The sequence below is a fragment of the Chenopodium album genome, chromosome 6 (assembly GCF_948465745.1).
Source record: "Chenopodium album chromosome 6, dcCheAlbu1.1, whole genome shotgun sequence".
NCBI lineage: Eukaryota > Viridiplantae > Streptophyta > Magnoliopsida > Caryophyllales > Amaranthaceae > Chenopodium > Chenopodium album.
This window is the reverse complement of record NC_137839.1, coordinates 27,362,525-27,383,930: the sequence shown is the minus strand read 5'-3', so window position 1 is coordinate 27,383,930 and position 21,406 is coordinate 27,362,525. Positions and strand designations below refer to the sequence as shown.

At 37.7% G+C, this 21,406-nt stretch overlaps 1 protein-coding gene across 1 annotated transcript in view; it reads left to right on the top strand.

The window, feature by feature from the left end:
* The first annotated feature begins 5,491 nt into the window (after positions 1–5,491).
* LOC145635986 (biotin carboxylase 2, chloroplastic-like) overlaps positions 5,492–21,406 on the top strand; it is a 29,908-nt gene continuing 13,993 nt past the window's right edge. Inside the window, exons 1-9 of the mRNA XM_081687413.1 lie at positions 5,492–5,670; positions 5,787–5,857; positions 6,653–6,978; positions 7,683–7,824; positions 11,147–11,245; positions 11,375–11,431; positions 13,588–13,659; positions 13,911–14,000; positions 14,853–14,912. Coding sequence (XP_081543539.1) covers positions 5,804–5,857; positions 6,653–6,978; positions 7,683–7,824; positions 11,147–11,245; positions 11,375–11,431; positions 13,588–13,659; positions 13,911–14,000; positions 14,853–14,912 — 900 coding nt within the window. The 5' untranslated portion in view covers positions 5,492–5,670; positions 5,787–5,803. The remainder of the gene's footprint in view (positions 5,671–5,786; positions 5,858–6,652; positions 6,979–7,682; positions 7,825–11,146; positions 11,246–11,374; positions 11,432–13,587; positions 13,660–13,910; positions 14,001–14,852; positions 14,913–21,406) is intronic.

The window sequence follows — 21,406 nt, the reverse complement described above, 5'->3', positions numbered from 1 at the left end:
GAACCCCAGTTTCTTTGCCTTCGCTCACATGCACTATTTGAGCAAGGCTCCAGGCGGCCATGGGGCATGGTATACTCTGACTACCTTGCCCCAATATTTAATGACTTTGGACAAAGTGTCCAAATGGTCCGGGTGGCAGGACAAGTTTTATTTGATTTCCTCCCCCACCCTAAGACACAACCGGACACTGCGCCGGTACAATACTGAACCGGCTCTCCTTGGACGCAAATGCCCTCTCCCGGCACTATCTACTAAGGACCGGGAGCAAATAATGGAGCCGGGATTCTTTGAAACAACAACTGAGCCCATGGGGGATGGGACTCATATTATTGTACCCAAAAACTGGATTCCCCATCCGGACTTCTTCAAGGACGAGTGCTTCTTGTCCGCCTGCGGGCTAAGTACCATGTTTCCAAGGGGTAGAATACTTCTCATCCGGAATGATTGTTATTTTATTTTAATTGCGAACTTGCCTTAATTTTCTCTAACTTTAAATTCTTGTTCTTGCAGACGAAGCCTTGAGGATGGTAGACCAGGAAAAAACTCCGGCTAAGTCCGCGGCGCTGCTGCGCAAGGAGGTGGCACTTGCCAAAAAGGCAGCCGTCGAGGCTAAGGATTCGAAGAAAGGCGGGGTAAGACCGCCTGACTTTATGTGTTTGCATTATTTTTTTTTTTTTACCGGTTGGGTATACTTACATTTTGTTTATCTCTCAGGAGTCCGTCAAGAGGATTCCACGATCATTCTCCAAGCTGCTCAAAAGGCAAGGAGATGATCTGGAGAAGGCTCCAGCTGCCAAAGCCGCCAAGAAGGACCCTCCTCCAACCCAGAAGCAAACATCTGCCCAATCCGGTCGTCCAACGACTGGGGGAAAATCTCCTGCTGTACTGAGAAAACTGAGCGAAAGCTCAGAACGCTCACAGCAGAAAGCGCCGGATGTCTCTACGGCATCAAAGGGTTGCGAGCCACCTGAGGTTGCAAGCGGTGCGACAACCACTGGGGAGGAGAAGAAGCCGGAGACCCATCCGGAAGCCTAAGGTAAGGAACGAACTAAAATACCTTGGCCACTTGATTTTATGAGAGTCAAGACCAAGGTTGATCCTTCAAAAGGGTCGGTTAGCAGCCGGCAACGGATGAATGCCGACTACGCTGCTTCTATCTCACAAAGCGCTACTTTTGATGCAGATCTGACTTCTGACGAGCCGGATCTTGCAAGCTTTGCAAAACGGATGGTGAGGACCCTCACCCGGTCTGAGAAGAACTCCATACCTGATCTGCAGGTCGTGGACTTCGACCGGATAATGGGTTCTCTGGCTTAGGTAAAAAATCCCTCTACCTTGATATCTTTTATCTTTAATTTGGCTAAGTAACTCATAAACCGGCTGTTATTGTCTCAGGCTATGCTGAGAGTGGACAGTCTCCGGGGCCCCTTCAGGCGGAAGCAAGAAGAGGTAAATGACGCCAAACGGAGGGCCCTAGAAAACCTCAACTTTGCTGAACATTCTGATTATATGTGTAATTTAAAGATTAAAGCAGTAGAGTTGAAACAGGAGGAGCTGATCCGGAGTTTGACGGTTGCAAACGATGAAGCTAACAGCCGGGCTGATGACCTTGATAAGCAGCTGAAAGATGCCAAATCAGATCTCAAGGCATTAGAATATGCTGACAAGGAGAATGCCCAACTCCGAACATACAATAACCGCCTGAGGGTCGAGCTCATCAATCTGCGCAACAAGCAGTCGGACGAGCTGGCCCAAGAGCAGAACCGGCTGACTGAGGAAAATGAGCGGGACAACTTGGCCTGACTGAAGATCACCTGGAGCCTCCTTTACCCAGAAATAGACTTTGAGGTCTATAAGCTGAGGTATGATTACGCCACTGCGGTGTATGATGCCCAGCAACTAGGTGATGCTCCACCGCCTCGCTTCAAAGACTGGGCTGCTGAGCAGGGATATGAAGTCTCTGATGACGAGGAGCCGGCGGTGGATGATCATAACGAAAGCCAAGCCAACCAGACTCAGCCGGAGCAGCATCCACCTCAGCCTTAGGCGGGCCTCCCCTATTTCTGCGGCAGTATGCCAACCATTTTCTTTACCGGCTTGTATGCCGTGTTTTGTTGTATCTTTACCAACCATGGGGTTGGGTTAACATTTTATTTTTTGTTTCTTCGTCGGATGTGACTCTGGTTAAAACATCTTCTGGCCTTTGAGCCAGTTTAAATATTTAGGTGGGTATCTGCTCGGATTCCAAGCTCAGGTCTTTCTCTGATGTAAGAGAATGCAGGTGTAATAAATGATTCAATGTGTCCCCAAAATGGGGAAATATCTCCCTATTTATAGGGTCGTTGGAGAATGTGCCCCTACCTAGGTCACTTGACCTAGATTTTAGTGGGCTGCGCCGTTTTACGGCGCTCCTAGGGATTTGGGCCCTTGAAGGCCGCCATTTCAGAGGCATATCTGGGGGCGCCAAGTGCCAAGAGGATGTTGAGCCACATGGGCCATCCTGACCTTGACACTTGGCGTCCTCTCATTGGTCCACGTGTCTAGGGTATAAATACCCTAAACATTTGAAATGCGTCTTTGGTGTTGAGTCTGGGAAGTTTCTCGGATTCCTGATTGATCAAAGGGGGATACAGGCTAACCCTGAGAAGATACTGGCGGTGATTGACATGAAGTCACCCCGCACTGTCAAGGAAGCACAGAGACTAACCGGTTGCCTGGCTGCTCTGGGGAGATTCCTCAACCGGTCAGGTGACAAATACCTTTACTTCTTCCAAGCAATCAGGAAGAAGACCAGATTTGAATGGGGGGATGAGGCTGAGGCGGCCTTTCAACGGCTGAAAGAACACCTCCACTCTTTGCCAAGACTTGTTAGTCCACTGCCTAGGGAGGTGTTATACATGTACTTAGCCGTCTCAGATCATGCCCTCAGTGGCGTTCTCCTTGCTGAGAGAGACGGTGTTCAGCTTCCGGTCTATTTCATTAGCCATGTCTTAAAAAATGCTGAGCTCCGATACCCCATGGCTGGACATTTGGATATGCCGCCTGACCTCCAAAGAGAGCCGGCTGCATGAAGTGAGGAGGATACTGTCCGTAAGCCTGGGTCGTAGGCACGTACGGTACAGCTCCAATCATATGAGGGCCAGAATGGACGGTATTACCGCCTGTCTGACTCTCATGCAAGGAGGGCACACTCCCTGCAGAAATGTTGTTGAAACTGTCTGGAAAGTTCGACGTTGAAGCCGACTCAGACAGCGATTGGTTTCTCTTCCGGTTGATGATTTCCCGGGCATAGAGAATTGATTTTTTGCTTCCCACCGGCTGCTGAGTCTGGCGGGTGTTGTTGTTGTTCCTCTTAGGAAGGAGAATTTTTTACCAATCAATGGTCCCGGCTGCCTTCTCCTTTGGATAAGGAGTGGGCTACCTGTCTCTGACTGACTTCCCCTTCTCTGGAGGAGTCTTCTTCGCCGACTGACCTTTACTTGGGCCAGCCCGACTTTGGGTGATCAGCTCTTTAATTTCACCCTTGAAACTTGTCATGAATCTCATGAGTTCGTCTCGGGTGACAGGTGCTGATCCAGCGGCCGTTTGGGTTTCCCCTTCCGGCTGCCCAGAGGGTCGGCTTGTACCCGCCTGGGAGGCACCCCGCTCCAGAGTGTCTCTGGGCCGGATGCGCTTGGTTCTGAGAGAGGCGTCATCGGCTGTAAAGGTTTCGACAAGAGGATCTTCATCCTCATGGTCTGTAAAAACTTCTGGGTCATCGCCCAGACGGTTAGGGGGTGGCACAGACTCTTGAACCATCTTCGAGGTACTCTCCCCACAGACGGCGCCAAATGTTTTGGGGTTTTTGTCCCTTGGGAGAGTTACGTCACGAAGTCTGATCCGGCTGAGTTGTACCTGCAAAATAACGGAGACTCCGGGTGGTTGGAGCTCCGCCTCCGACGGTCAAGTTAGTAACTTGAAACGGAATAAAGAGAACGGAAATTTAGGTGGGTATCTGCTCGGATTCCAAGCTCAGGTCTTTCTCTGATGTAAGAGAATGCAGGTGTAATAAATGATTTAATGTGTCCCCAAAATGGGGAAATATCTCCCTATTTATAGGGTCGTTGGAGAATGTGCACCTACCTAGGTCACTTGACCTAGATTTTAGTGGGCTGCGCCGTTTTACGGCGCTCCTAGGGATTTGGGCCCTTGAAGGCCGCCATTTCAGAGGCATATCTGGGGGCGCCAAGTGCCAAGAGGATGTTGAGCCACATGGGCCATCCTGACCTTGACACGTGGCGTCCTCTCGTTGGTCCACGTGTCTAGGGTATAAATACCCCAAACAGACCCGATACCCAAAGTGACCCAAATAGAATTTAACTTAAATTAATTGACCCAAACAGACCTGAAATCCAAAGTAACCCGGTCTAAAATTACCTTATACCTAAAATGACTAGATCCAATTAAAGCCAAATACTTGACCCGAGCAGACTCAAATAGAAAACAATTGCAATCAAACTGACTTGGTTTTTTTTTTTTTTAATTATTTTTTTATTTTTAAATTTTAGTATAATGTGTAACAGTGTGTACATATAAGTTATAAAAAATTCGTAAAAGGATTGAAAATTAACAACTATTCTACGGAGTATGTCCATAAGATTAAGAAAATAACACTGGCAACTTTATTTTCTGTAAGCGATAATAATTATTTCATGTAAAAAAAATCATATAACTAATATATAAAGCTAAACTTTTAGTCAGGTCACAAAATAGTGACACTTGGCATTCTAACTTTTCGCCAAGTGTCGCGCCACCTTGGATAGATTTAAATAGATTCATAAGATAAAAAAAAAAGTCAGTTAAAAATTCATTTTTCAATCAAATTAGGATAGAATTTTAGAATAAGATGGTTAGTTTAGAGTTTTATTTTCGATAAAATACCAAATAATAAACTTATTATAGGCCACAAGACAACATCGTATAGCATTTTAACTTTTCACCAAATGTCGTACCACGCTGGATAAATATAAATAGACTTTGTAGAAAAAAAAAAGTTAATTTAGAATTCTATTTTTAATCAATTAAATTGAATTATAATATAATTTTATCTTAAAATTCCATAAACAACCCGGGCATCGCACGAGGCACAAAACTAGTCTACTAATAAAGCTTGACTCAAAGTATCGAATCGAAATGTCTTGACTCGAACTTAACCCAACTCGAACTTGACCCTATACATGGATCCGAAAATTAACCCGACCCAAAACAGCCTGACTCGAACTTAACTCGACCCAAAATAACCCGACCCGTACCCGATTCGAACGACCCATTTACCAGGTCTAAATTCCAAACACACCGTAATAACCCCTCACAGCTCTCCCGAAAATACATTCTACCCAGCCCAAACCTTAAAACAGCAAAAGAAGAGTGGGCTGGGCTTTCCAATTCCAATAGTTTTGGCGCGTCCACTTCCAAGTTCCAATTCTCCTTTTACATCGATTATATCGTCCTCACTCTTTTATTCTCCCTACTTCTTAACAACTTCACCTCCCTCTTCTCTCTCTCTTCGAATCTGCAACTCCAACTTCAACTACTTCGATTACTACAACTTTTAGCATCCAAATTGCGAACTCAAATTTCACATTGAAGAGATCTCACATTGTTCTTCGTTCATTGACATATTCTCTTGTGGTTAGATTTATTAATTTTGCCCCACATTGTTTGTTTTCTATTTGAATTTGTATTTGCATATTTCAATTGATTTTTGGTAAAGTATTTTATTATTTTTTTTTTTTTCTTAATCTCAGGTATTTGATCGGTGAATATGGATGCATTTTTGGTTTGCAAATCTGTAACTGTGCCATCTACTACTAAACCTGTAAGCTCAAATTTTTTAATATTTTTTCTGATTGATTTTGGCTGCGATATTATGGAAGTTTTGATTAGAGCTTTAATTTGAGCTTTCGAGTTCTGTAGAATAAAAAAAGGCTGCCTCTGAATTGTTGCACTTTAGTTAGTGATTAGAATTCGATGAGACAAGAAGTTAGTGTCACATTTATTGGAATAAATTGGTTTTTGCTCATTTTTACTAATGAAGGAGATAATTGATTTTGCTCTTAATACTCATTACTTGCTCATTTTATGCTAATTACAAAAATTATGCGAATTGGGCAAAATCAATCATCTCAATTTTCTTTAAAAAAAAAAAAAAAAAAAAAAAAATCTCAAGTTTTGTCAATGAGCAAAATAATTGCTCCATTTGTGCAAATTAACATATATGATATTTGGCTATTCATGTACAACTGGTGAGGAGAGGGTGAAATGGGAGAAATGTGTTTTTAATTTTAACTTATTTGATAAATGAATCTAGAATTTAATAGTTGCTTGTTTACTGTATACAACTATTATATTTATCACTTTGGAATCAGCCTCCAGACTAGCATTAGTATTGATTGGTTAGGGGCTTGGGATAAGGCTTAGTACAGTTTGACCAACCAAAACCCTCCTCATGTGTTGGTCATAATGTGTAGTCTAATTTTTGAAGTCTTTTGTCATATAGTTGGAAAATATAATAATACCATGAGTTTGTTTTTTAGATCAAGTGTTTTGATGTGATTCAATGGTATGCTCATGGCTCATGAATTTTTTTGGTAAATGGTCTTTTAAATTGTAGAGCTTATGGATGAACCAGACCAAAGGATTCAGCAGTGCTCCATCTAACTTGGCGATAGGGAGCCGGGTTAATTTTCCTGGGCAGTCAGTTCAGGTTCTTAAGATAAATCGTAAAGCTAGAAAGTGTGGTGGAGCTCTTGCTGCAACTTGTCGCAGTGAAAAAATTTTGGTAGCTAATAGAGGTGAGATTGCAGTCCGTGTGATCCGAACTGCTCATGAAATGGGCATTCCATGTGTTGCAGTCTACTCAACCATAGACAAGGATGCACTCCATGTGAAAATCGCTGATGAATCTGTTTGCATTGGTGAAGCTCCAAGTAATCAATCGTAAGTCACTGATGATAAGATATGATTCTGCTCTATATTTTCAACTTAATTGTTGTTTCTTTAGTAGCAGGGAGGTGCAATGTGACTATCTTTCTCCTACATATTTATGATATAGAATCTGTATGGTATTATAATAATAACATTTTCTATTGCATCAGAAACTTGTATCCCTTTTGTTGGTACTAATGGTCTAGGACTTTTGGAACACATGCAATATTTGAATCACTTAGTAGAATAACAAAATGTTCCAAATTTGTGGATAAAGCAGAAAGGAGTGCTAATATATTCTTTGTATAGTGTCTTTGATTATTTGTTGATTTTGTGGATAAAACATATTGGAGTGGTACTAAAGTAATGACACTTCTTTATGGCTTATCAACTTCTGTGTGAATTGTAGCCTTTTATGAGGGATTCACTTGTCAATTAGTTTGTTTGCTCACCTTTAAAAGCTCATTAAAATATACTCGTAAGCTTTTTTATATGATCATTAATATACATTGGACATATTAAATTTGGTTAAAGTCTTAAAAGGAAGCTTATTGACATCCCTTCGCCCTTTAAAAATAAAGAAAGATTGAAAGATGAATAAATAGATAGATAGATAGAGAGAAAGTGTCATGGAGGGAAGGAAGAAGAGATGATGGTATACCTTTTTCTGTTTTAATTGTCACATGTAATTTTTGCTACTAATTCATTTCCTACAGTTATTTGGTGATCCCCAATGTTCTATCTGCTGCTGTAAGTCGTGGATGCAGTATGTTGCATCCTGGGTATGGATTTCTTGCGGAAAACGCTGTTTTTGTTGAGATGTGTAGAGAGCATGGAATAAATTTTATTGGACCAAATGTAAGTTGTCCTAATCATACTATGTTTTGATGTTAATTTTTTATTGTATAAATTTACACATTATCTGTGCTCATGTATGTGTAAAAAATTGTAACAAATAGAAATTATAAAGAATACTGTTGAAGATATTTCTTGTCTCTTCTCTGGCTCGTTTTTGTTTTACACTCACTATACAAATAAAAAAGTGTCATGTCATCATTTATGTTGTATTGGATTACCATTGAAAAAAATCAGATTATGGAAGGAAAGCATAATTTATGTTGTATTTCCAATGATCTAATAAAGACATTTTAGGATATATGAAGCTCATAGTCTCAATTATTTCTCTAGATTTTTGACATTTTGTTATATTGTTATAGACTTGTTGCTCGCATTCAATCACTCAATAAGCAAACCTCAATTAAAAAGAAAAAAAAAGAAAGATTGATATATATTTTGCATTAATTAAGAGAAAGTTGATTACAAAAGTAGTAGCGTTAGATTACTAATCTTAATTCTAATAATTTTAAGTTATTCAAATTCTGTAATGTTCTAATTGTAAGAAATATGTAAAAATGACTTAATTGTTTATTAAATAATTTCACCATAATACTTTTAATCATTCTTGATTATGTGTGCATTTGTCCCCTTTAGTTTTTCTATATACTTTGTGTATTTACTCGTAATTTTTTTAAAATTTTATACTAATACATTATTTTTCTATTCTTTTTAAGATAATTATGTTTGTTTTATAAAATTTCTATTACTAAGATTTTTTTTTCTTATCTTGATTCCATTAGATTCAATCATATATTATGATAGTTATTGTAATAATAAATAATTTACAAATTAAGATGAATGTGAATTTTTAAGATTAAAAAGCCAACATTAAAATGTAGAAGTATTGCTAATTTAAAGAGCAAGTATTATATAAGACAATATTATTTTGCAAATATTGAGAATTTACTTGCAATTATTTAACTTTTAAGAGATTTTGTACCAATTTATCATATATTAACATTCTACTTTTTTGTTTAATTTTTAAAACTTTTCCTATTATATGTAAATTTAATAAAATTATTATTTGATTAATGGATAAGAAAATGAGGAAAAGAAAATAAAGAGTTGAAATGAGTTTGAATCTTTTATACATTTTTGTAGATGACTAAGATGAAATATAACTTTATGGGTATATATAAAGTATTGGTTGTAATAAGATTTGGTTCCAAGTGTTGCCACTTGTAGTAAAGTCGTATGTCTATTCTTTTTCTAGGCAAAACTGAATGATTAATACAATAAGGCAGATTTTTGTATTAAATTCTTTTAAACTCTTTTGTATAAGGACTAACTAAGAAACTGATTGAGATGTGGAGTTAGGTCGCGGAGGTCGTGCCTCTACCAGCCCCCATGTGGCTTCACTCCTTTTTATATTATATCTCTACTTCTTTGTACATATCACACCAGCCAAAATCTAAGTCAGTTATGAGTAATGATCATAAAGTTTTGAGGGACATGCTGTATAAGTTACTTGAGGAAATAGTAATTACTTTCGTTGGCACCTGGAAGCTTGTTGTAATATTTCATTGCAGGAAACACTTATTCTGGAAGATCATCTATAATATATCTAAACTTTTTGTTCTTTTATTTCGTTTGCAAATCTTCCATAAATATACTAATTCATGAAGTCTTCTTACTATTTTGCAATAGTAAAGAGGTTCAACCTTTCAAATATTATTACAACCCAAACCCTTGGTCTAAGGACTTGTTTAAGGTTAGCTGTAGAAAGTAAGTTGCTCTTCCAGGAACCTGTATAATTTAAAATCCCTTTATTTTCCCCAGAAAATACTTGAAAATGTGTTAGATACCAATTTTTTTTTTTTTATTATTATTTTTTTTTTCCTCCATGGGATTTCAAGTTTCCTGGAGTATATTATCTTCCCATTTTTCACTCTCTCGTTTTGAATTCACAAGCTTCTTAATCTGATGAAAACATTTATGTTGACATTTACATAAACTGATTTAGAAACACTCCAGTATAATTGATACTTAAGAATTCAACTATATGCTTTAAAAATAAACAATAGATTTGACCGAATACATTTGACCCCCTGCAAGATTATGCACAACGAGCAACAAGCTATTAAAAAGGTGTGAATTTAAGGGTTTAAGCTCTATAGGCTATATTATGGGCTTTTATGTTATTTTGGCCTATACAATACTTTAGCAGTGGCGGGCTGGCGGCTCTAGGATTTCTAACTAGGGTTAGCACTACGCATTAAATTAACAAACCGTAAATAGCTAGAACTTAGGGTTAACTTTTATACAATGTGTTGTCTTGACTTATGCCCCGTCCGTAATTTTGTAAGTGCATGCACAATTTTGTCCTTTTTACTATACATGTACCACTTTGACTTGTTAAAAGACCTAAAACAAAACCCCACATTGCTAATATTAGTGCTTTTTAATTTGTCCGTAATATATTGTTATCAAATTAAAAAGTACTTCCTTAAATGTTCCATGAATTATACAAAGTATGTATTAGTATTATCTATCAATCGGTTGAGGTTTTATACGGCATGAAGCGTTGAATATAAGAAAAATATTATCACATGCGGTATTTTTTATGTACATTTCAATTTAAATTTTCATAAATATTGTTACTTATAAAGCTAAATAATTTAATGATAAAAAATGAGCTTTGAAAAACAAGATATGCATAAAAATGGGAAGAATTACTATGAATGGAGAGAGTATTGTAAATTAGAAAGCTATTTCTACATGGTGATTCAAATGATGTAGCCTGCAGGTCTCGAACCCCTAATCTGTCGCATAAAACAATTTTAACCACAATGAACTCACCACGACAGCAACACACATTGTACTGAGTATGTAAACAAGGAAAAATATAAATACATAATCATTGCTATAGCTTTTTTTTTGAACATTTTGCAGTTTTTTTTTGTTTTTTCCGAGGTCTTGCACCAACTTAGGTTCGCCAGTGTACTTCAGATGTCATATGTGTCCTATCAATTCATATCCTTTTCGTGGAAGGTTAGATACTAGTAGTTTGGAGTGGAATGGAGATAATTTTAGTTTGACACAAAGCGACATTCTCTTTTTGGACAATATATTAAAGGAAGAGCCTGAAGTTAAGAATTAAGTTTTGTATCTCTTATATACAGGGGAATGATGTGTCTCGTTTAACTTTTCCTTAATCCTTACATGTCTTTTGGTGATGATTGTATAATTTTTATCTATGTAAATCTAGTAACTACCATCTTCTACTTCAAGAAGATAAAAAGTATTAACTTGTTTACACTCTAATATTATTGCAAATATCCAGCCAGATAGCATCCGTGTCATGGGTGACAAGTCGACTGCTAGAGAAACCATGAAGAAGGCTGGTGTTCCAACTGTTCCTGGAAGTGATGGATTGTTACAGGTAAATTGATTGCCATTTCGTTTCACTGTACAATTGATTAAAACTACTTTAAGTTCTAGCACTAGTTCATCTTTTCTTGCAGACTTGGCTTTTCTAACATGTAGCTATGTCCTTTGTAATAATATGCAGAGCACAGATGAAGCGATAAAACTTGCTCATGAAATTGGTTTCCCTGTTATGATTAAGGTACTACTTTGCATTTCTGGTAATATGTTAACATATCAACTTTATATTGAACCCTACACTGGAGCATGCATCTGTATCTTCCATCCTTTTCTCCAAGAATAAGGTTTTTTGTTTTGTTTTGTTTTTTTTTTTTTTTTTGTTGTGTTGTTGTTGTTGTGGTGGTGGTGGTTGTTTTATAATGACATCTATACTATTATTAAAACTCCGAGGCAAGAGTGCAATTTTGCCATGTGTCACTTTTTTTGTTTCGTTTTGCCAAACCATTTTTCTTCAACTTATAAACTTGCCACATACGCGATTACATATTAATGGTATTTCATTTATTAGTAAAAAAAAGGTTTTTTCTCCCAATTCAAAGTTTGTAACTGACATTATTTGTAATGGTCTTAGTTAAGAGTTGAACAATTGTATCATTATTGAATTGCTTGAATTGGAGCAGTTATGATCAATTGTCAATCAATTCGAATTCTACAACTGAACAATGAATGAGTGAGTAACTAATGAGTAATTAGTCAACATATTCATCCCTATAAATAATAAAACCTAAATTATAATTGTTGGAAACGATTCACTGACCTTGGCCTCTTGGAACAAGTTTTTTGGGTAAGTATCTTGATTTCTTATTTGTCTACAATCATATTTGGAGTTGACATGTGAGGTGAATTTTGTTGTATTCATGTTTTATACATATACGATTTATCCATGCAAATAAACTTTAGCCTAAGCTATATTGGTTTTACACTTCTTTTACAAGCATTTTGGTTTTAATGATTGTGTAATAATATGTATGAATTAGCTGTGGAGTATATTTTAGTCTTGGATTCCATTGAGTAGCTCAATATATAGCTAATTAGATGTAAAATTTTCATATACAGCTCTGAAGGTTATGCTATTATAGTGTATAAACTTCACCATATATTCTGCTAATTAGCTAAATGCTTATTATTCTTATTATTGGTCTTATTTTGTGGGAATTATCTATAATCTATGTTATTATAAAATTTCGAAGGGACAACGTGCTACCACCATGTGCCATCATCCTTTTGTGTGATTTGGCGCTGTATGAGCGCTATGTGTCACATTATTTATCATTATTCATCATCCTAAAACTCTTCATATGTTTAATCTTCAATTGTATTTAATTTTCTCATAGAATGTAACTCATAAGTAATTGCATATTGATTCCTTGGTTGCTAATTATCAAGATTCAATGTTAGTCAAGCAATTGTACAAAGTACAATAATATTTACATAAGTTATTATTTTATTATATAAAGTAAAATGAATACTAACTAGAACTCATTAAGCTTAAATTAACTACTCATATTATATTTTTATTCACTTATAAATTTGTTGAACATTAACCTTCTAAATTTAATTTTGATCAAACTAACAATTTTATAATACTTTGATACGGGGCATCACTAGGGTCAAAAAAATTGATAGCAAAAGAGTTAAACTAAATTGCTTCTTCTAGCCTCCTACGTGGCATTGGATATGATGTTGTCAAATTGAGATGAGAGTACTTGTGTGATTTTCTTAAAGCACAAAATGCTTTTCTCTAAACCACACTTCATTTTAATATGAGTGATTCTATGATTAAAGTTTTTGCTTTTTTATTATGCTGGTTCATTATTGTTCAGGTATCAGATATGAACATAAAAATAGGTTATCTTTATCTTCAAATGTTCAGATATTCATCTTGAATGGGATTTGTTTTTTAGTCTTCTACATCTAGTTTTTTTTTTTTTTTCCATATGAATGATATGATGCTAGAGAATTTCGATTTCTTTCACTTTTGTTAAGTTTTGAAATTGGATGATCTAAAATATTCTCCATCAAAAGCCCAGATATCTTGTAGGTGTGTTAAAGTATTGCCCACTAAAGCTTTTAGATCTTATAGTCATGTTGATATTGTATCCTCATTGCAACAGATACATCTGTGTAGTAACTGTATTTGCTGAAGTTTTACCAAATAATCTGTGATTTGTGTTTAATAAATATGCTGTATTTTGTACCTGTGCATGTAGTTTGGCTTTATTAATGAAGTGTGTGCACAGTTATTTGGTAATATCACTGCATATTATTTGTTGGCCAGCATATAATGCCAAAAGATCTTAATAAAGCCCTGATAATCTTAATATTTTTTGTTGGAAGGCAACTGCAGGAGGTGGAGGCCGTGGGATGCGTCTTGCTAAGGAGCCAGATGAATTTGTGAAGTTGCTGCAGGTGATAATAAATTGCTTTTTCTTACAAAATATTTTTACATTTTTCATCCGCCAACACTGTTTTTCAAAAGTTGTAACAACAAAAGGGTTTTATTTCATGCTTGAGAGTTTTATTTACTCTATGGGTGCCTGATACAAGTAGCCCAAGCGAGAATTTCAGCTGCTGCTTGCACCTTGATATTTGTATACGACTGTCCAGAAAAAATTGGTATTGTTGTTTCTTTCTTTAACTTTTGACGGTATTCATACCAGCAAGCTAAGAGTGAGGCTGCAGCTGCTTTTGGAAATGATGGAGTATATTTGGAGAAGTATGTACAAAATCCAAGGCATATAGAATTTCAGGTATTCAACAAAATAACTATGATTTTGGTTGGTTTATAGGCTGCTGTTACAACTATAACATTTGCTCTATATTGTTGGGGTATTGCTAGAAAATTGTTGCCACTGGATGTAGCACATATGAGTGCCGGAATCTATTGATGTTTTGCTTTAGGACCTAGAACACATAAAATCTTGTCTATTTTCTTGTTAAGGGGTTTTGGGTAGGGTTAGTGAGCCTTGAGAAGATACACTCATTTTAATTTATGGCTCAGGCTAGAAGCTTAGTTAACCTGAAGTTAATGTTTTTTATTTATTTATTTATTTTTTTTTTCTGCTCATTGGATGGCTTCAAATATATTAAATATTTCATAATTGATAATATAAATTGATACTATACTAACTAAAGAAAAGAGTAATATTGACACAAAGTGCTGTATTCTTGATGGGCCAAAAAAATTCAGAGAAAAGTAAATTCCTGGGGCTTTTGTTTGGACACTTGTCTTTCTCTCCTTTTAGAATAAATTTAAATGGGAGGATCTAAGTTAATTTTCCATTTCAAGGAATACATGTAAAAAAATTCTATTGATCAAATTTGTGTTTGTTAGTCTTCCAATTCTTATCAAATAATAAAGTCTTTAACATCTGCTCCTGGTAACAGGTTCCAGCTCTGTATACTTATTTTACCAAAATAAATAAAATGTTGTGGAAAATTCTTAATAGGTCGAGTTTAATGCTTTCAATAGGAGTCAAATGAGGATGCATCTTTTTGGATAGGTGGTTTAGTTTATGAGTTTTATTGTATATGAGTTGCCAATAAGGCAATTACGTTGCATTTCACTTACTCATGCTAATTTATATTGCTATCCTTAATAGGTTCTTGCAGATAAATATGGAAATGTTATTCACTTTGGAGAGCGTGATTGCAGTATTCAGGTATGTCCTTTGATTTTAATTGCTTCCTTCCTGCATTCAACCGAGTCAATTTTTTTACTTCTTTCCATGCAGGCTCCTTTTGTGCTGTCATATCTTTGGGATGGGTTGAATAAAATGAATTCAAACTTAATTGCTTTTGCGCTGTTATATCTTTGGGATGCAGGCTTCATTTTTACTTCTTTCCATGCAGGCTCTTTTTGTGCTGTCATATCTTTGATTTTAATTGCTTCCTTCCTGCATGCAACGGAAGCTATTTTTTTTTTAATCTGGATTTTTCCTACCATATCTTTGGGATGGGTTGAATAAAATGAATTCAAACTTAATTATTTGTGGTGAAACTAACTCATTCGCCAGGTTTTCTTAAATCTAATACATGGGGCTTTAACACTCTGCTGCAAAATAGAGAAGAAAAATATTTTGTGGTGCTAGTCCGGAAGTTTCTGATTCAGTTGTGCTGTATAAAAGCAACAAAGAAAAGTGAAAGTATGTTTGATTAAAATGTCAACGAATAACTAAGTGATTTATTAAATTCTCAACAGATGCATTTGGGAGCAAATCATAATATAAATGCTCTCTTGTGCACAGAATATGAAGTTGTCTTTGGGATTTTTAGGTTATGTCTTATGTGTGGGCTCATATTGCATTAGCCCTTAAAAGTAGGAACTTTTCATTATGCATGTACTGCGTTGGTGGAGCATTGCGTCATTTCACCATTTCAAGTGAAGACATATCATCTTAAGCATGATCACTCTTCCATTATACTTTTTTTTTTGTTCCCCCTCAAAGAAAGTGGAAATGTAACTCATGGTATAGAGGTAAATGTGTTGATTTTGTGAACGGATATTGCAACCTCCAGCTTAGTTATCCCTTAATAAATGGGAAACAAGGTTTGTAATTTTGTATCAAGTTATGTGAGATAATTTAAGTGATTTTAGTCGCCTCCCTCTGCCTCTCTCATTTTACAATCCCTATTGACCTAATTTTATTGCTCTATCCCATGACGATTGACAAAACCTCCTCCTCTCATCTTATACTACATGGTCCTCATTTCTTCTTCTTCCACCTTATTTTCCCTCTTGACTCCTCTAGCTCTATAGCTCCTTGTTGGCATCTTATCTTCCCCTTGGCTCCTATATTTCTACAACTCTTTATTGGAACCTTATCTTCTGTTTTGTCAATGGTGTTTAGTTTAGATTCAGAACGCAAATGGTTGAATAAGGCAACAAGAGCTTTCGATCAAAACCCATTATGGCCTAATTCTATAAAAAGATACATTGTTTGGACACGGGATTAAGTATTCAATACAGGTGTAGACACGAAAATTTTTATAAGTGTCATACATTAAATTAAATAAATTAATTTGGGATAAATCATGTTAATGATCCATTTTAATTATTTTTGGCCCACCCAAATAAATGATCCGAATTAATCAAATACAATTCGGGTTATAAAATAAGCCAAATGGACCAGGTTAAAAGACTTTTAAGTCATAAAATGGGCCAGGCCCAAACCTACTAAGTCCATTCAAGGGGTTCTCATCTCCTATAAATACACCATTCCTCCATCAGTTGAAGGCATCTTGAAATCATTATTCCAAGAGCTCATAAAACTCAAACGGAATTCTCTCTGAAGTAAGTCAACAAGCATATCAAACTCGTGCCGACTTGTTCAGACACACTCAAACATATCTGGACGGGAATAAGCTCCAAAGCCCTCGTTCAGGTGTATTCAAACAAAACCCTTAAATACAGGTTTGACATCATCAAACGTCACCCTGCATTCAAACTCAAGTCGACGTCATCAAACGTCAACCTACAGGTGTCACACACGTGTCATCATTAAGCTGCGGAACAGAATAAGAGGACTTAGTTTATTTTATTATAAACTTTTATACAGAGATTGTACCCAAAATTCATATATTAATATAAATTCATTTGTTACTTTATTTCCCGTCTTTATTTATTTAGACTCGAAATTTGTGTAAACACATTTTTGGCACGCTCGGTGGGACTATCTCTGCCTCTCATCTCTGTTTTCGCACGTTCAAAAAAAAAAAAAAACTTGAAATGGCCTCAACGACCCCTGTCGTCAAAAGGATCTCTGCCACAGCTCAACAAAGGGCTGCTGAGCTAGCTGAAATGCTTAACAGCCAAACTGATTAGGGCATCGTTACTAGAGGAATAAAGCAAGCTGTTGTTGACTCCGCCGCAAGAAGCTTGCGTGCCGCGTCAATCCCAACCAAAGCACGAAAAAGTCGCGCTCGTCTTGCTGCTTCTGTGAGGTCTCTCACGTCCTCCAATCATGAACCACATGATAGTCTTGTGTTTGGTTCATTAGAGCCTGTCATCCATACAAACTCATCCTTCGATCACTCTCATGAAGGACATGAGAATGAGTTTAGTGTGAGTTCACCTGAACCTACTTTTGTTGCTGTTATGGTGACGCACACTAAGACGGTCGAACAACAACTGGCTGAAATGAGCAGTACCCTTGAACAGCTTACCCTTGAACAGCCGAAGAAAGATGGGGAGGAAAAAGATGCTCAAATCAAACAGCAAAATGAACAAATTGCTGCTTTGACAAAGAAACTTGAGAAAAAAACGAGTGAGACTGAAAGCGATGACAGCTTAGATGGCAGCATTAAATCGGCGGAATTAAAGCCAAATGGGGCACAAAATTTAATCACTGCTGAACAAGTTCAAGCTATGATAGTCAATGCTGTCAAGAGCCAACTTGGAGGGGGAGGTTCATATAATAGTCGACGTTATGTGAAGCCTTACACCAGGAGGATAGATGAGCTGAAAATGCCGTTTGGATACCAACCTCCAAAATTTCAACTCTTTGATGGAAAGGGTAACCCAAAGCAACATATTGCACACTTCATAGAGACGTGCAGCAATGGTGGTACCAAGGGTGACTTGCTTGTTAAACAATTCGTTCGTTCTCTTAAGGGAACAGCTTTTGACTGGTACACCAACTTAGAGGCTGAGTCCATTGACAGTTGGGATCAAATGGAAATGGGAGTTTTTGGGGAGATTCTTCAGCACTGAGCGTGTCGTTAACATGACTGAGCTAACTCAAACTACACAGTGGGATGAAGAGCCAGTCATTGATTACATCAACCGATGGCGCGCTCTAAGTTTGGAATGTAAGGATCAACTCTCTGAAACTTCCGCCATAGAAATGTGCATCAATGGGATGAGTTGGGAACTACATTACATCCTAAAGGGTATCAGACCAAGATCTTTTCAAGAGTTGGCGACGAGAGCTCATGACATGGAACTCTCGATCACCTACAACAGGAAGAAAAAGGGGCTTGCTTCAGAAGCCAGGAAAGAAAAAAAGGAGTATTATAAAAATGACAAGTCCTCCAAAAGTTCAACTAAGGAGACGTTCTTCTGCACCCATCAAAATTTCAGGGAAGAAGAAAGAAGAAAGTAAGGGTTCATCTTCGAGATTTGTCAAGAAAGATAAACCCACTTTGAAAGAGCTTCAAGCTAAGAAGTACCCTTTCTCAGACTGTGACTTGTAAATTGCTGGAAAACAAAATCATCAAGTTAGAGATGAACAAGACATCCGATCCCAATTATTGTCCATATCATAGGTTGATCAGTCATCCTATTGAAAAGTGTATAACACTTAAGGAGAAAATTATGCAATTGGCAAAGGATGGGACAATCGAGCTAGATGTCGACGAGCCAGTGACATCAAATCATGCCTCGGTAGCTACTGAACCATCATTTCAGGCTCAAACTTTGCAATTTGGAAGTTTGGAGCCTGTGATCATACTTGTTGAGAGTCAACCTATTCAACACGAAGTCTCATCTCAGGTTGAACACCAAACACATGTTAACTCCCAAGAAGATGATGATGAAGGGTGGACATTGGTGACAAGGAGAAGGCCAAGGAAACAAGTGCATAATCCTAAACCACAACCTTTTCATCGCAAAAGAAAGCAACAAAAGAAGAGGAAATCCAAGCATTCAAAGGGAAAAAAGAAAGCAAAAAAGGCCAGCAAGCAAAAGGTCCTCCTTATTGATTTGCTTGAGCAAGAGCCGTCCTCTCCTGTAACTTTGGAGGAATATTTCCCGGAAGACTACTTTACTGTGGTTACGGCGAATATGGTTTCCGTTGTGGAAAGTGAGGAGGAACAAGTTGACGATGATACATCAACAAAATCAGTTGTACAACAATCCGAGGTGATAGTAAATCCAAAAATAGCTACTGTCTTGGATGCTCTTCCTTCACGCATGGGATGGAGGCAAATTTTTCATTTGCCTAAAGAAATGTGTCAACAGTTATCTCTTGCACTTCAACACCCAGAGTTGTATGCCGATAAGGAATAATGCTGGAGAACCTGCGGAAGAGGCCACGAAATGTGTGTCGTGCAACGCAGCCTTGGCTTTCACAGATGATGATTTGTTGATGGGGTCAAAACCCCACAATAGACCCTTGTTTGTGTCAGGAACAAAAAGTGAGTCGCATTTTAGTTGATGGTGGATCTGCTGTCAACATCATGCCAAAATCCACTATGATAGAGTTAGGAATCAAGATGGATGAACTCTCTAGCAGTCGCATAGTGATCCAAGGATTTAACCTTTGACAGTGAGCGTGCAATAGGCATAATACGCCTAGAACTCACAATGGGAGAGTTAACGTCATCAACTCTCTTTCATGTGATTGACACAAAGACGTCATACAAAGTGTTACTAGGACGCCCTTGGTTGCATGAGAATGGTGTGGTAGCATCGACCCTCCATCAATGTCTCAAGTACTATCGTGGAGGCGAAAAGAAGATAAATGGGGATGTCAAACCCTTTAGCAAAGCAGATTCTTACTTTGCTGACGCCAAGTTTTTTTGAAGAAGAAGAGGCGTCAAGTGAGATACTACCTTCCCAAGTCCTTTCAACAGGAAAAAGAGAAGTTAAGGAGAGCATTGCTTTGGTTTCAAATGACAAAAAGACATCTCCTGAGGAGAAGTCTCAAAAAAAGGTAGAAGTGGACGAAAAGAGTGTCCCTCAACTCGTCATAAAAGAAAAGTCAAAGTTGTCAACTCCTATTTTGCGATACATCCCAAAATCACGTCTTAAGAAGGGAGAATCACCTTTTGTGTGTCGAGAGGTTAACCTTGATGCTAAGTTCGGCCAAAATGCATACAAGCTACTGGCAAAGGCAGGATATGAATTTGAAAAACCAACACCCATGGGTAAGGTCATAGACATTAAACCTAACAGACTCAATGATACTCAGAAGAAACTGCTTGACTATGGCTCTTGTTATCAAGAATCCAAGGCAGGCCTAGGATTTCAGCGCCCCAAACCAATTAAAATTGGTGTATGGCGTAAAGTAGACACTTCTTCCTCACAATACATTACCGCCGAGGAACTCAAGGAAGGTGAAGGTGAGAACGATGTTCCCACACCCAGAACTTCTGTATTTGATCGACTTCAACCATCTACTATGAGGAATCATGTCTCAGTGTTCGATAGGCTTGGAGAATGTGACCATAGGGTGAAAGAAACTTCAAGTTCGCAACCCTTAAGACAAAAAGCACCTGTCTTTAACCGCGTAGGCATGGCAAATGCCTCTAGCAAAGAACAAAGACATTCAACTTTTAGTCGCATAATGAAAAGGGAAGACAATGTCATGAAAAATGATGAGTCGAAAAGTGTTGTTCCCTCTCGCATGAAAAGAAAGCAAGACATAGATATCACTGAGAAACAACCCTTAAAGGCAAGAGTTCGCACCGTGGTTTTCACTAACCAAAATGAGTCGTCAGACCATGCTATAGAGGAACATAAGGAGATTGTTTCCACGAACCATGTGACGGCCGAAGAGGTGTCAAATCCCGACGAGGAAATGGAAACTGATGAAGCTCCCAAGACACTTGAAGACGGGGGGCAAGCAACAGTAGATGAGTTAAAAGAGTTAAACCTTGGCACTCTTGAAGACCCACGCCCTATATACATTAGTGCTCTTCTTACCCAAGCGGAAGAACAAGAGTACTTCAAATTACTCTCTGAGTACAAAGATGTCTTTGCATGGAGTTACAAAGAAATGCCAGGTCTTAACCCGAAAGTCGCCGTCCATCGATTAGCAATTAAAAAAGGTGTGAGTCCAAAGAAGCAATCACAAAGGCGATTCAGCCAGAGTTGATCTCGGAAATTGAATTTGAGGTAAACAAACTCATAGATGCAGGGTTCATTCGTGAAGTCAAATACCCTACATGGATAGCAAACATTGTCCCCGTGAGGAAGAAAAATGGGCAACTACGAGTTTGTGTGGATTTCCGTGATTTGAATGAAGCATGTCCCAAGGATGACTTCCCACTTCCAGTCACGGAAATCATGATCGATGCCACCACTGGACATGAAGCATTGTCATTCATGGATTGCGCAGTTGGATACAATCAAATTCACATGGCGCCTGAAGATCAGGAAGCCACGGCATTTCGCACCCCAAAAGGGATATTCTGCTACAAAGTCATGCCATTC